Source organism: Esox lucius, chromosome 6, assembly GCF_011004845.1.
Source record: "Esox lucius isolate fEsoLuc1 chromosome 6, fEsoLuc1.pri, whole genome shotgun sequence".
Classification (NCBI taxonomy): Eukaryota; Metazoa; Chordata; class Actinopteri; order Esociformes; family Esocidae; genus Esox; species Esox lucius.
The window spans coordinates 5,234,320-5,251,053 of NC_047574.1; the positions used below are offsets into that span (position 1 = coordinate 5,234,320).

Sequence of the window (16,734 nt, forward strand, 5' to 3'; positions counted from 1 at the left end):
TTATCACAGATACAAAATGGCAAAATAGCTTAATAGTGTATATGGAATCTAGCAATTATTTGATGGCAGAAGTTGTGGTGAGCATATATAGCAAAGTTGGCCAGTTGTCCTCATAGTACACCGCAAAACAATCTCACAGTATCATTAACATTAAATACAATAGATGTATAAGACAATAATGTCATGTATAATGGTTAAGATACACTTAAGCGGTATTTCATATTTAATTTCAAGAAAGTAGCCTTTGTACATATTCTACGCGCGAGCATGTGAACTAGATGATTGATTCTGATTGGCTGTCTACCCCGCACATCTTTAGTCCGGGATAACACTATTCAAAAGTCAGAAACCGACAAATCGCAGGAGGACGTGCGGTTTTCTAGCTAGGTTATGTCCTTGTGGTAGTCAACTGATTCATAGCTGAGCTATCTTGCTTGGTTAACTTGTTAGGTGTGTAGATATTCTAACATTTGTTACAGCTGAATTCGTCGTCCGCTGTTTTTGAAAAGATAGTCAGTTATTAGCATTAGCCAGCTAGCTGAACATCTTGTCAGATAGTCACCAACCTGACATTTGATCTGTAGTATAATGAACTCAGTTGACAGAGAATAAACTGGCTACTAGGTAAAATAATAATCAATAACCATGGAATGTATGACTCCCCTCCAGAAGAAGAGAAGTCACGAAGGGGACCTTCCAACTTGGAATAATTGCCAAGCGGTATGAATTACAGGACATGTACATGGCTAGCTGTTACACTTCACATAAGCTTCTTTATGCTACTAGCTACATAGCTTATTAGCCGAACAACATTACAGGCGGCATTCATCATGTGGCTAACTGACCATTGAAGTAGCTGTCCAATTCGCTCGTTGCTATTTTAGGCAGATGATACAGAGACGTGTGGACAGCCAGCGTGCTAAAACTTTCCATTGATGTTATGTGTGCATGTTTTTGAATAGCTAGGATAACTCTTTGTTTATGGTTGTAGCTACGTTAAACTAACGTTGAGCTTGTGTTTACAAAACACACGCGTGCCTATGTATAGGTGTATCACAGTTTCGTGTCATGAATACACTGTGTGAATCGTGCTAGCTAAGTAATTGTTTGTCTGTAACATGTTGCAAATTAGTTAGATAAAGCTTTCTCCAAAATTCTTCACAACCATGCTAAATCTTCTGGATCCTCAGAAAAGACTGTGCAACGGAGTGGCAAGCTGTATCCAGGTTGAATATGGCGCGGGGACAGACTGCGCCATGGATACATGGGATACCAGTATGCAACAGCAGGGCTTCCCAAATAGAAACAACGGTGTCGCTGTCAACCACCCAGCCTCTAACATGATGGTGTGTATAATGTTAATGTTGACCTAACGGGTGCCCTGGCGGCTAATACGAGTGTAACTTTGCCGTCTGTTTCACCAGTCTTCCAGTTTCCTATGGTTTGGGATTCCAAGCATGTTCGATTATTATGTTATAATACATTACGGATCCTTTAATGTATATTTGCATGTTTATTTAATGGCTCATGTTTTCTCCCTGATTGATGCTTGAGTAAGCGATCAAAGTTTAAAGACAAGGCACTCTGAAAATGACTGACTCCTTATCTAATCTCTAAGGTGCGGCCTGGATACCGATCTTTTATTTTATTATTATTATTAAGTCCACTCTGGAGGCCATGGAGACTTTGCTTTTTATTTGTGCTTCTGCCTCTCAACATCAGGAATGTGGCATGATGCCACGGGGTTGACAATGTCTGACATGACGTTTCTGACCTGTGCAGGTTAGCGCGGTCCTCGGCGGTGATCCATTGCAGCGCTGCCCACGGTGTATGGCAGGGGAGCCCGTAAGTGAAATCTCCTGAAATCATCTAATTTTCCTAATTTTTCATTTCAGCCGCGTGACAGATCCCTGTTGTCATCCAAGCATACCTCACCAAAATAAATGATTTTCATTTAGTAGTGGCAAAATCAATAGAGGACGGCTATTGAATTTATAAACAAACATCGCTAATGTGGACTATTCGGTCTCGCGCTTTGGGGAAATTCTCATTCCCACAAAATAAAATATTTAACATAATAAAAGAGGCACATTTTGAATGGTTGGCCCTCGGGCCAAAGAATCTACCATATTGGCCACGGAGTGCTTTTTCTCCTTCACATTCCCCTCAGGAAGAGTCAGCATACTTGACTTTCAAATGTGAAAAGGGTTAAGCTAATGAAATTGACATGGGTTGTATGTCCAAAATAGCTTACTCTTCCCAGTCTAGTGCATTACTTCTGACTGGGGTCCATAGGGCCTGGGCTAAATTAGTACACTGCGCAGGGTGCCATTTGGAGCGCTGGTGTCATGTAAATGCAAAAGGTTGATCCATAAAGGTTATCTGTGTCACGTCACATGTGAGCTGTCCTTTCTCTTCTCAGGGACACATGAATCACATCATGGGGTATTGATGGTTTATTATCACCATGATCAGTGGCCGTTTGAAGAACTGAAGGCTCCTTGAGGATGAAGAAAAGCATTGATCAGTCGTGGTGTATACGGCTGTGAATTGGGCCGTTCTGTTCTAGGGTGCCTTCCTTGGGTTTTAGTGCTTTTTTGTAAACCGCAAGTACTGTATGGCTTCACATATGGCTCACTTGTTAACACTGCCTAACTCTGGTTTTTGTAAAGGGCTACTAACTAAACTGACATATGATAATGTCATACAGTCGTAACGACATAGCTGCATATAAACAAGCAAACCTCTACTGGGTAGGCTATTTATAACTATAAGGAAACAGCCATCCTGGCAATTTGACTACTGTAACTATAACTCATGAGGAAAATAATTTAAAAGGGCTGAATTACAAAAATAACTATCTCCATGTCAATACTGCTTTTAAAGTAGAAAACTAATTAATTCAATTACAAGTTGGTCAGTATCTACTTTTTGTCATCATTATAAACCTTTTTTGAAATCTCTAATGTACGTAAATATATATATTTTTAAGAGATATATTTTATATTTTTGTAAAGTTAATTGACTGATGTACTTTTTTCAAAGATCCTATCAGTAATTCTAATAATTCCATTTTGGATTTCATTGACCTTTTCAGACAGTCTGTATTGTTTTCAATTGTTTAATCTGCACTTGACATGTAGAATGCTGTTTAACTGAAATTTTCCTTCTTCCCACTATATTTCCTGTGGTCGTCTCTTATAATTATTTTAATGTCTGTTTTTTCCCTGCTAAGCAGTGATTTTTGTATGCAAGGAGAAGACCGTAGTTTCATCCTGTCATAACTGAGTTATGTCATGTGAGTCATAAATCAATGCAATAGTTTATATTTAGTGCAAGGAACATTTATAAAAAGTACAAATTGATTCGCAATGTGTGGCCTGTTTTATTTTGTTTGTGACTACATCATTAACGCTGTTTTGAAAAGCTGTTACTGTTTCAGTGTTAAGTTCAATTACAAAAATATTATCTCATCTGTACACAAGGTGGTGCCCTAAGCTCTAAGCACAGTATCCTTATTCGGCTTGGTATTTGTCCTAGTAAATAATATGTGCAGTGTTTACATACATAAGTACATTTTCTCACTTATTTAATTAGGATATTTTTTTTTTTTTATTGCAATGTTTGCCATGTCTATCAGTTTTATAATTGGTATTTTTGGTTGAAGTTTCTCCATCTTCAGGAATGTTGGGTGGAAGGCAGCACATTGCTGACATTTACCGATGATCACAATCAGTAATTCTCACTCCCCTTTTTTTCCCTTTTCAACTGTTTTAACCCGGCCTTATAGACAAATGCCATGCTGATGGTCTTGTTGGGTGATTGTACCCGTCTGTTTTGGTCTGTTTCCAGTCCTCCTCATTCAGTACTTGATATGACAGACAGTTATAACTCTGTGATGAATCATATATTCACAGACGTCAGAGTATCAACAGCCAAGCTCAAAAGATGCAATAGGAGAGGGCTAACGTTTGAAGAAATTCAACCACAGTGGATTTAAGTGTATTACCCTCACAATCTCCCCTGTCCTCCCCTCTGTACAGCCTGGAGTAGGCTACTAGCAGGAGAAAATGAGAGGTCTCACATAAAGCTTGACCTCAGGGAAATGACTCCGAGGGCCTAGATTTTCAATAATGTTAGACAATAAAGCTTAAGCTTGTAACCTGCAGCAATATGCTACAAGTGTAAAGAGCTTAGCTGCTAATAAAATGAAAAAGTAAATCCCCTCAAACTCATATTCGGAGATCAAGTGTGCCCCAAAAGAGCCCTCATAAAGACCTAATGAGTAGGGCGATAGTGCGGACAGGGTCACAAATGGCCCACTACGGCAATGCACTACTTTTGACCAGTGTCCTGTGTCGGGGTGTAGGGAGCAGTTTTGGATGCAGCCGTGCGCTTCGTGCTGACCAACCCTGACAAGTATCATTTTATGGATGTGGAATTATTTTGATTTCCTCAGGGAGGTTTTGGACAAGTGCACATCTGTTTATTTTCATGTTGCCTCTCTGCCCCCTCTATATTTTTCTCCTCATCTACTGTCACCAGGCCTTCGTCTACTCGGGCCCTCATCTGACATTTTCATAAGTGGCCAAGTTGCCATTGTTCTCCTGTGGGAATGGAACGGCTGTAATGGTTTTTCTGCTGAAGAAACACTAGGTCAGAGGTCACTGTGGTGTGGAAACGTCCACTTGACTGTTTTTAACAGTTTTTCTCCTGGTTCTGTTGTGGAAGTCTCGATGGAGTAACTTTGTAGTAGATGTAAAATTGGCTGTTTATTCATAGCAAATAGTAATTTTTTTAACCGTCAGTTCTATGTATTTTCGTATTTTAACCCATCTTTCGGTCAGCAAATTGTTAAAAAGAACAAGATACATGCTGAGAAAGGTGGTGAAGGTTTAGCTTCCTACGCTTCGTAAACTCCTAAACCTTTTGCCTCCATGAATGTGTCCTTGACTGGGTCCCATATACTCTTACAGCATTTCTACCTACTTTGTTTATGCGGCTTTGATCCACAATATTGCAGTTAAAGTTACACCCATGTAGTGCAAGGCAAACTGCTCCTCATTGTTCCCTATGGGAACTCTATACCCGTGGAGCCGTCTCTTGTCCGCCTCAAAAAGTAGTCCACTTCAGTAACGGAGTTCTACAAAGATGAGGAACAAAAGGTCATGCACAAAGACACATTTTTATACAGCCTTTAATGGTGGTATGGTGCTCTTGTGGATTGCTACAAAACACGTATCTTTGTTCTGAAGGAAAGTAAGTGATATGAAAAGAGAGGCAAAAATGAATGATAGCAGGGCATAAATCATATATTCTGTATTGAAAACCTGTGCAAAATATTACAGTTTATTGGTTTAACAGAAATATCCCCATACAAATTGTACATTTTGTTCTAATTTACTGTTGCAATCACCTCATGAAACTTACTCGTAATGGTCCTTTTCTACCTAATCACTGTACAGTACAATTTAATATAGGAACCCACTCTCCCAGACATAGCTAAATGCATAATCAAGGAGAAATTGGTTCATCGCTAATTCCAATGGTCCCGTCGACACTCGGTGGATAAACAACGTCAGAAGGCATTCAAGGCGTTTTACTGGATTTTATGAATCCAAGGGTGACCGTTGATTTTTCCACCTCTGGTTCGCTGTTGTTTTGGCTTATTCACCACCACCTGCAACCTCCCACCCGGAGAATAAAGACCTCAGCAAGACCTTTTGTTTTGTTTGGGCTCCCCCCCCCTCAACAGAACCATACAAAGACGGTTATATTTTAAGGTTATTTACTTAACTGAAATCACCTCGGTGTCTCTCGCTGTGCTCTTTGACAGTAGCTCCCAGCACTCCTGCTGCTCAAAGTGAATCCCCCAAGACTAACCTGCAACATACATGGTGCCATGAAAGTACCTAAGTGTTGGGCCTGTGTCGACCTGTCAGTCACCGCCAGTCACATCCTGCTAATGGCAGAGCTGCTGGAAGTGTTACCAAACACATGAAAGCACGGGACTCCTCTCAGACAGAAAGCTTAATGTCAAGCGGAGTGTCAGAGAAAAGGAACGCAGGTACTGTACTTTGAGCTGAACAAAGCTTCGGGGTGGGGGCGGGGGAGGGCAAAGACTGAGACTTTCGATGCCTAACGTGTCTGATTCAAAGCCCCCCTCCCCCACACACAAGGAATAATAAGTATATTATGAATTAATAATGGTTCTGTGTGTTTAACCCCTGCGTGTGTTGCTTGTTTGCATCTGAGCATAACCTCCGGTTGTAAATGTGTTTGGAGATGTTTGCGGAGGATCGGCGTTGCGGTGCACCTTGGTGTTGTTTAAAGGTTAAATCAGATCCGTGTCAACTAGGGTAGAGGCGGCGTGCGCGGCGTGGTCCCCGGGGAGGGGGAACGGTAAGAGGGAATTAAGATGCTAGTTGCTCTCCGAGGGAGAGATGTTTTATCCCACATAATATCCCACCTCCTGTCACTTCACAGATGTCTACCTGGCGTCATACGCAACCTGAATCTGCTCTGCCGTTATTTACTCACCTTCATTCATCTACTTTGCGTTCCAGAGATGATGGTCATGACAATGTTGATCATCTGTGCTTGCTAAGGAGGACGCCGACGTGTTCATTAGTGCACGTACTGTACAAACGCCATCTTTACCACTGTACTGGGGAGAACCCAGCAAGCAGGAGATGTCCAGGTGAACATGATGCAACTTCCAGTCATGCACCAGAGATTTTTGTTTGCAGGTAATATTGAGACACATTCTGTTTTTGTTTTTTTCCAGGAGGGAGAGAGACAAATCAGCAAAGAATTGGTGCAATTGGCTGTGTTGTGTTGTACATGTCTCATTCCTTTATGCAATTAGAGAACAAACTGTTCAACTGAACTCGACGACGTGTTTAAGTCTGTGGGAGTGTTCCTAATGAACAGTTGCACTGAACAACAGGCATGTTAGTTGTGTCCCGAATGACACCCTGTTCCCTATATAGTGCACTACTTTTGACCAGGGCCCATGGAGTGGCATTTGGGAGGTACCCGGGGTCTATCTGATCAAAGCTTAGGTTTTTTAATCTGCCCAATTAATCTATTTATTGCCATCATCCTGATGAAGAAACAGCCTATATGGTAGGGCCTCTCTCACCACTATGCTTTTCTCCTCCCTGTAATATGGCTGAAGTAGGATATAGCACCACAAGTTTTTTTTTTGTTCACAGTAATTATGTCTCTCTCTCTCTCTCTCTCTCTCTCTCTGTGTGTGTGTGTGTGTGTGTGTGTGTGTGTGTTTGAGATATCTAAACAAGCAGAGATAATTAATGGAAAACTTGACAAACTATTATTTTGTGTCCAGAATATGTCTTCATTTCTGTTCTGAGTTCCTTCTGTTTTATTGATCACTTTCCCTCTCTGCCTTCTTATTTGCTCACACACATACACACACACACACACACAGACACACACATATGACAATGGCGAAGGGAAGTTGCTGTAAATGAGGAGTGAGGCTGTTGAACTCAGATGTTGAATCTAGAAGTGTTGCCTCTCCTTTATCACTTTGCCACCTCAAAGGGTCCCCAGCCACCCACCATCATTCAGAGCAAGATATTGCACGTTATTATTTTTAGCTTGAGCTTTGCATGTTTCACCGCACGGTCGGCTTCACTCTCAGTGTTCACAGAAGAGGCTTCACACTTTGAAATGAGATCCCGTATTGTTCGCTGCTGTGTTCCGTGGGCACTCACGCACGCTGGATCTACAGCACAGAGCGGGTGTGTGTCCCCCACCTGGGCAGTTCACCTTTGTGGGTGGACAGTGTGGTGTGCCTTTTTAGACTTTTTTTCCCCAGCACTGTTTTGTCAAATATAATGCAGCCAAATGCTATAACGACATATTTCTTTAAGTATAGTTACACATTACAATATATTGCATGTACCGATTTGAAAAGTCTATATTATATTCAAATTAATTAGTTAGTGTTCTTAAAGCTGCTGTGAATATTAAAAAAGCTTTTTAGGCTATTTAAGTGCCACGGTTAATTCCATCATTGGTCAGCTCTCAGGTATGGGCTTCCTTTTTCCTGTGAAGAATCATATTCAAATCCTTAGTTTGATTTGTGTTGTGTCCAATAACACACTGGAGACACTTCCAAAAGCTGCATCTGAAACTTGTATCCTAAACAAATTGGAGAAAACTGTGTTTTTACATTAGCTTTTTGGTCTTATTTTTAGGTTAAAGTAAGGCATACATTTTAAGCAGTGAAGTTTTGCTTAAGATTTTGTTTCTAATTTGATTTGAAGAAGAGAAATTCTAGAGATTGGTTTATGACATTTTACCTGTGATTACTAGACAACATAAATTGCTTTAGTGTTCCTCAAAGAATATTGTTAAATAATCTGGAGCTGGTCAATCTGGTCTAGAGGAGAATACCAATGAATGGTCAACCTGCAGGCATATTTTGAATACCTCACCATTTTGTTTGGTTGTCCACATTTAATGGAAAACCTGGAAAATGTCAACATGGAAAACCTTATTTTAAACATATTTTTTATTTTATTAAACTAAAGGTAATATTTACCAAAAAAGTACACACTCAAGACTTGGCAGTTACTTTAACACTCTAAGTCCTCAATGGTATAACCTAGTCCTGGAGGTCAGCGTTCTCGAAGTCCAAGATGCTCCAGGCTTTCTTTATGGGCCAGAGTGACACTGAACATATTCCCTAAAGAAAGTTTGGGCGGCGTTGAAGTTGGTTGTCACATAATTAACAATCAACGAACATAAAGAGAATTAAATCAATGGCCATTGATTTGTTGCTATACCACAAAGAAATGACCCGCTGAAACGAATTACTTTCCCCAGCGCACTGCTTTCTCCCCTCCACGTCGTGAGGCGAATACGGATCTAACGTAAGATTTTACATGGTATATTATTTTTCATTGCAGCTGCCAATGCTGGCCCGAAACAAGTGGGTTCAGTCGTTGCTTTATGTGGCTAGATAGTACCTGTTTAATTTAGACTACAGTGGATGATAATCACGCCACTGGTGCTGTCAACATTTTGAAACAGGCTATTGACCACGCGTAGACCGTGGTCTGCACACCTAAATTGTTTACGACTAGGCCTGACTGCAGACTCGGTTGAACAATGTTGCCATTTAGGCCTGTAGGTGGGGCACAGTCACCGTGGTATGGCGTTTCTGAGGCGGGTAAGCTACATGCAAAACTGATGGTCCCCACGGCCTGTTCTGGGGTTCTCCTTTTCCTAAATGATACGATTTTGACCCAAACAATTATTGACAGTTTAAGGAATCAAGAGCTGAAACAATTAGTCAAATTGTAATGTGAGTGTAGATGGACTAATGTGATGCAGAAAACACTCAAAGTCTCCTTAATATGCTGTGTTGTTGAGCCTATTTTATAGCAGGTGATCATGTCTGGCTATCCTAATTGCGATTATTACACGTCACTCAAAGAAGATAATTTGAGAAGGTGACAGGTGCACATCTGCAAATCTTTAATTATTGAAATAAACTTTTATTCAGTATGAGCCAGACAGAATCTATTTCTTATTCTAAAATGAGACGCGGTAGATCCAACCGCTCTCGGTTCACTCTCGATTTCCACTATATATTTTACATGTTAATTGTCTAGAATAGGTCTGGGTTTCTTTATTCCGTTTTTTTCTCCTTCTTTATATGAGTATCGCCCGGGGCTGTGCTGCCGGCAAGCCGCACAGCATCTCTCTCTTCATTTTAGCACCAGATGAAAATGCTAATTATACAGCAACCCGGTTTGGCCGCTTGACATAACTCAACCATTGCACTGTTAATCTGAAAGGAAATCAATAAAAACTAATAATAATAATTGATATCTGTTATATTTTATTACCACCTAAATAGACCTACCACTGCCATTAGTAGACTAATGTTGGTCTGTCATAGTGTCCTTTATAAAAACTAATAACAGCCTATCAATGGATCCCGTATTATAATCGTCATCAACATCATTATGCTTTTTGACACTAACCACTGTCACATTGTGATGATTAGCGGGACAAACGTTGACGTAAACGTTGGGGCACTGTGAACAATAAGATTTTTTTTTTCAACTGTTCATCTTTAACCTAATAAACTGTGCAGTTGAACCTGAGTGGTAGGCCTTATTAATCACCACGCATCCGGATAAGGAGTGATGGTTGGTACAGACAGTTGTTGGGGTTTCTGTCTTCAGTATGGACCTTTCTCAACAATCGCTCTCCGTGCAGCTATATTGCCGAGTTTTGAAATTTCTCAATTCTCCACATTCATTTAAACAATTTCATTACATAAAAATTTGTTTCAAATAGAATTTTAAATAAAAACCGGTTAAACTTTTAATTGACGGCTGATGTGTATTAGGACATCTGGACTGTATGAAAGCTGACAACAACCGATGTCCCAGTGGTAGAAAATATTTCAGAGTTAATTATCCCGATGCATGTTTAATTAAAGCCAATTACAATATCTGGAGTTACCTAATCGAACCCTGCTTCCATAATGAACGTGCCCCCCTCGCCATTAGAACCTTTGAAACAGATATATTTATTTGATTCACAGCTGGACATTTCTAATGTCAGAATGCTTATTAATTAGCAGATAGCGTATCAAGGGCTATCGCTTTCTCTGCATTCGAATTGCGATGCCTAAGCTGTTAATTGATGCCTTGGTTCTTTTTAAAGAAACAAGCGTATTATGTCGAAAGTTTCAGGAAGATCATATTATAAATACACTTGAATGGGGTTTAGAAACATGTCTACATATTTTATTTTGTAACCAGGTCTGCTTAAATACATTTATAATGTTCAAATTGAACACAGCCGGGATTAATAATGTTGTGACCTATTAGATAATATATTTATATTTATTATAAGAAAATATTCTCCATCCGGCGAGAACAACCCAAGCCTGAAGAAGACATGGAGAAGCACATAGGCTATACAACAACATGATCTGCCTTTTTTGTTTCCTATAGTATTAGATTTTTTTTCAACGGTCAATACTCCATTAAAGGTTTGTGCTATGCGCTTAGTTTTGAATGGAAATCTGTATATGATGGTGGTCTTTAAAATGACCAAAAGGAGGCGCTGTTTATTAAATTTAGAGCCATATGTTTTCGTGAGCACTGCCTTGCACTGAAGTTAAAGATGCTGAACACCCTTTGAAAATTAAATGTTTTTTATATTTTTACTGTATTTTACTGCAAAATGGGTAATCATTGCTACGTTTTTAAACTTTTGCATTTGGATATAACATGCGAATGTTTACCTTATCGCAACAGACAATGCTTAACGTTTTGCAATGTGACAATGTTTTATGTAATATTCATTATAAACGGTCAGTCTGTTTGAGACAAAATGCTGATAAAAAGATCTGGTGTTTATAAATTACCCTTTGTATTAGTTTGTAGTTGTTAGCAGGAAGATGTATGCACCTTGGAAAATAAGAAGCATATGTTTTGTCATGGAAAATGCTATGAGAAATCATGATTTTTTTCCCCCGTCGCAGCTTGTTTTAAAATAATACGCCATGTGACATCCAATTTGTTAGTGACTTGGCGAAGCGTTGTTATTTTTACTTTATGTGAGATCTAACAATGAACTATGTCATTTATTATGCGCCGACTAGGGCGTGCAATCATAATATATGCAACCAAAAACTATCATATAGTTGGCTCTTTTTGATCCACAGTCATTTAACTCAGACATTTGGGACTAGTTGACGAGGATTCAGTAAGTCTACTACCAACTACACGCACACACACACACGAATAAACAGACGAACACACGGGTGAGAGGCGGGCGGCTGTAAAAGTCAAATAAGAAAAATGCAAAATTTCGATCTGCGGTGAAAGACAACTTTTATCAACTACAAAACACATGCGACACATTTTATACATGCCTAATTACACTTTCATAACAGCCACACTGCGCTTACAAATTCATCTCAGCTTTTACTCAGGACCCAATATTGCCCCATGAGTAGCCCAACCTGCCACCCATCATTAGATGACCTGGACATAATTACGCTGTAGAGAAGTGCACTTCAGCGGGATACGACTTTAAAACCACCCTTAATTATTAGGGCACATTTTGATACTGCGGTATAGGCATATTCAACATTTAACATTGCCGGCTGGTAGTTACTTAATGTACCATATGCCAATGGTCTACCAAACTCTCTGCCGTCTTATGTCAAAACTTATCTGAGGCTTTCTATTCAGGAAAGCTCTATAAAGTGCGTTGAAATTGAATTGAAATGATGCCCCTTTTGAAACAATTATAATAGTGTATTGATGGAGATAGTAATAACTTCACACAATACACCCCCCCCCCCCCCCCCCCCACCCCAGCTAATGTCCACACGCTTTGTGAGGTCTGCTCGTTTTTTCTGCGGCTACAGCACCAGGCTATATTGACTACGGTCACCTACTCTGCTTTAGCGATCGGAGATAAAAATGGGAACCTTTTGTATATTTATGTTTCGGCGGTGCTCTGGTATGGTGTAGTAGGGACTGAAGGAGAGGACAGCTGGGCTATGGCCATCTCACTGACTTTGCCTTGACATCTGGGGAACCCACTGGTGTGTGGCACGCGAATCGGTTGATGTCGCTATTTAAATGCAAATTTGTGGGGGATCATTGAAGCCTCACCCCGTAAATTCACACAAAAGGAACACTTCACACACAATAAGGAGGGTCGTTTTCTTCGGGAGGTCTTGGCAACACCAAGCAAATCTTATTCAAACCCACACACCTTCTGCATGACTGACTTTGCTTTTGTCCAGCGTTCACCATTAGCACACTTCTTCAAATGAGATCTAACAGGAGCGACATAACTACAATACACACATGGCCTGTATGATTAGAGCAGTACAAAGCAATATATTGGCACAATGTTAAATGAACAATTTAGACACGTTTTTTTTCTGTGATTTAAGTTTAGCTCGTGACAGACATAATTATTACTACTATTATTATAATTAAAACAATAGTTGTTGTTTTTATTGTTATAATTATTTGCCTATTTACCTTTTTCATTTATTTAGATTGTTATCATCAGTGATAATATATTGCTTATCATGTAGTTGCTTTGTCATTAGTTTTTATTGGTAAATAATCTCCGTCTCCGTGGCATAATCAACATCATGACTTGTTGAGATTACGCTGCGGTTGCTGGTGTCTAAAGCTCACCACGGAATAAGCACATCCGAGAAGCACTCATATGTCAAATTGAGACATGATCATAAATTAGAAAATGCACTTATATGTCTATCAACGTCCCGTTTTCTTCATCCTAAGCACCTTGATTAATTTACTTCTGTCTGACGGAAGCATTAGAGAACGGGTCCAAGTAAAACTTGCTGGAAATGAAAGAGTGCATTTAGCACGCGTTGGATCCGAGACCAGATGATCCTAGAAAATGAGCTGAAATAGATTCAGGCTCAGTGCCTGTTGTGACGAGCAGCTGATTCCCCTATTCCAGTCCAGATGGCTCCCCAACACAGATTTGCATTCATTTTCGCCTAATATCTTCCGAAATAGAGGAGCAGCTGCATTTGTTGTCAAATAAGGTTTAAAAGTCCTTTTAGAACGGGATCGTTACCTACGTGATGGGGTTGTCCAACTTTCCTACCCCCATTTTCTCTCCAGTCAACAGCCGGCTATCATCTTTAAAAGGATTTGTCCTAAAACCCCTAATTTGGTAATCAGATTGACATCGCTTTGGTGAGCAATCTGCATTAAAAATACAGTAGGCTATCATTAGGCTACTTGGTGCAATATGCAATTTCCAAAACACTAAGAACATTGCAAATAAATATTGGCATACAACCTAATTTATGAGCAATTTAAATAACATATTTATCAGCCTAAAAAGTTCACCCTGTTTCAGTTTTATAACAGTTAACTTGCAACGCTGCAAACATGGGTTTGGTGAAATTGTTCTAGCATATGCCACATCAATTTATCAAGCAAATATTAATTTACAAGCAATTTACATATCCACCCATTAAACGAACACTCATTACAACATTAACGCATTGACACAATACATTGTAAATTGTCTAAAAACACTATAACGATATTATCCTAAATAGTAATAAAATGCAGTTTTATTATACTTACGTATTTAATTAGGACGAGCAGGGCAGGCAATGTAATGGATTTAGAGACGATAAGAGCAACAGCAGCTTTGATAATTCACTTATCTTTGGCAATAGTCATTAACCCTCAACACCAGCAAAATAGATGGCTCTCTAAAACACATCTCTCTTCCTTTCCACGTCCCCCAACCCACACCCCTTTAATGCACCGGGCTGTAGAGTCCCCTGATAACCCAAAACGGACTTCGATTTTCGCAGATTAATTAAAATATTAACATGCAAAGAAAGCCTGCCAGTTGGTAATACGAAATCTTCTCACTGAATTAGGTGAAATGCATATTGTTGTTTTTAAGAGGATTTTATTTATTACACACAAAAAAAAGTATTTTAGGAAAGAAAGATTGGCCAGTGCCTCCCCCGATGCCATTCACTGGATAGGATGATAAAGCCACATTCAACAAAACCAACTATCACTGAACATTAATAGCAGCGAGATAACCTGCTGTACTGCATTATACTAACACATTGTAATTATGGTGTTTGTAAATGCATGAAAGTTACATAAAGTGTGGCACGCTAAATCGATAGGACTCCTCACCATTCAGATTGTGGTATATACCCAAGTTATATAGCTCATCCTCTCCATACATCCAGAGGATCGTGCAAACTGTCATTCTGCTACACTCTTGAGTTATTTTGTTTCGCACGAGAGCCCCTGCATATTTCCTCATCTGAAGACCACTGCTTCAAAACAGCATTGAAAAACTCTGACTGCATATGTACTTTATAAACCCTACATAAAATCTACCATCGGTACCTTACATTTGAAATGCCGCAAATAAACCGGAACAGTAACATACATCCAGTGTTTCTAGTTTTGAGCAAATGGATGGGAGTAAAATGTTATGCGCTCTCTCAGAGGCTTAGACGATATTTGCAAATACATTCATCAGAAAATGACACAGAACAGCCTACCTGTGTAAAGTATTGTGTGACAATTCAGCTTCCCTACAATATGTTTGGCAACGGACCATCGCAGACTATTGGCTTCATGTTTAGTGAATAATAACTTCACAGGATGTGCATTTGAGAGGGAAAAGGCTCTACACTGGATGGAGAAAAAAGTGGAGCTTGTTTTGCTGGAGCTCAGGTTGCAGGCTGATACAGCATGTAGGACTCACCAGAATGAAGCACCGTCAGGGACTGGAGGTGTCACCGTTCCATACATGGTCATAGCCCCTCCCACCAACGCGTCATATTCTGACAGCAAGCATCCCGTGGGTTTAGAGTTTTGGCTCCCGGGAAAGGTTCCACTCCTCGGGGATAGAGGGTTGAGTTTTGTATGCTTCTATCCATTCTGCAAGACGCTAAAGGCCCCTCATCAACCTCTCCTGTGTCCGGGAACACCTCCATGGTAATCATTTTTTTCGTTTATTTGTCTTGTGGAGCCGGAGCGCCTTGCCAGAAGTGGTCGATTCAGCAGTGTCCTGAAGCTTTTTTGATGCTATAGGATGACTCCAGCTTGAGCCATCGCCAAAACAAAAAGTTTTCTACAAACGCATTTTGAATAAAAACTTGAATAAAACAGACGCAACTACAACCATATCCTGCTATTTGAACGACTTCTTCAACGACTAGGATCACGTTCCAACCAGCTACTGAGATACAGTATCCCAACTCTGTAAATTGTTCATGTCGTGCCAACGCAGGACGGGCTAGGAGACAGGACTTGTGAACTCAACTGGGGCTTTTCTTTCTTTCTACAAATTAACTACAACAAACTCTTTTACTCTTAATTGTCAACCGTCAAGAAGGAAAGATTGCTCTCCAACAACCACCTTCCTATTATTCTAATTTGGCTGGAGCGGGTTTGTACGAAACTGTTTTAATGTTTGGAATTCAGGATAATATACCTAGAGGAGGGACGACTATGAAAGAGGAACCGCTGGGCAGCGGGATGAACACGGTCCGGTCGTGGATGCACACAGCTGGGGTAGTGGATGCGAACACAGCCGCCCAAAGGTACGTTTGCCAAATCATCCGATTTTTAATGCATTTCTCAGATCGACCCTAAATCCCCACATTGCCATGTATCAATTACAATCTCCCTATGCACCTCTTCTCTTCAGCCCTTTTCCCAACGTTCATTACACCATATTACTGTTAAAGTGACAAATCAAGAAATCTCTTGTCTCTTAAAACGTGCCTTTCGCCCATCTACCAAGGTTTTCCTCTGATGCTACCTCCTTTCTCTAGTGTATATCTCAATCTAACCGAGGTGCTACTATCTCTTCTCCCCGCAGCGGTGTGGGTTTGGCTCGGGCACACTACGAGAAGCAACCGCCGTCCAACCTCAGAAAATCCAATTTTTTCCACTTCGTTCTTGCTCTGTATGACAGGCAAGGACAGCCCGTTGAGATCGAAAGGACAGCATATGTGGACTTTGTGGAGAAGGATAAAGTAAGCGCCGTTTTCTTTGGAATATCGTCCCATTTTGCCCACATATTTTTATTTTCAACTAGACACTTCATAATTTCACCATAAAGGCAGAAAAGTCATATGACGTGGAGGAGACACGTGCACTTTGTTTATTGGGA

The 16,734-nt window shown here is 40.2% G+C and overlaps 2 protein-coding genes across 13 annotated transcripts in view; both read left to right on the forward strand.

The window, feature by feature from the left end:
* The first annotated feature begins 312 nt into the window (after positions 1-312).
* Positions 313-3,365, forward strand: si:ch211-221j21.3. Its single transcript, XM_034292890.1, has 4 exons — positions 313-720; positions 1,191-1,346; positions 1,783-1,845; positions 2,423-3,365. The coding sequence occupies exons 1-4, from the start codon at positions 646-648 to the stop codon at positions 2,450-2,452; spliced, it is 324 nt and encodes a 107-aa protein (XP_034148781.1). The 5' UTR covers positions 313-645; the 3' UTR covers positions 2,453-3,365.
* Positions 3,366-15,422: 12,057 nt separating this feature from the next.
* ebf3a (EBF transcription factor 3a) overlaps positions 15,423-16,734 on the forward strand; it is a 102,805-nt gene continuing 101,493 nt past the window's right edge. For 4 of the 12 annotated variants that reach the window (XM_013134113.4, XM_013134110.4, XM_013134114.4 and 1 more), the window contains exons 1-2: positions 15,423-16,159; positions 16,441-16,597. In XM_013134113.4, coding sequence (XP_012989567.1) covers positions 16,026-16,159; positions 16,441-16,597 — 291 coding nt within the window. In that variant the 5' untranslated portion in view covers positions 15,423-16,025. The remainder of the gene's footprint in view (positions 16,160-16,440; positions 16,598-16,734) is intronic. The other 8 variants (XM_013134115.4, XM_020047212.3, XM_013134118.4 and 5 more) reach the window with 5 other exon arrangements.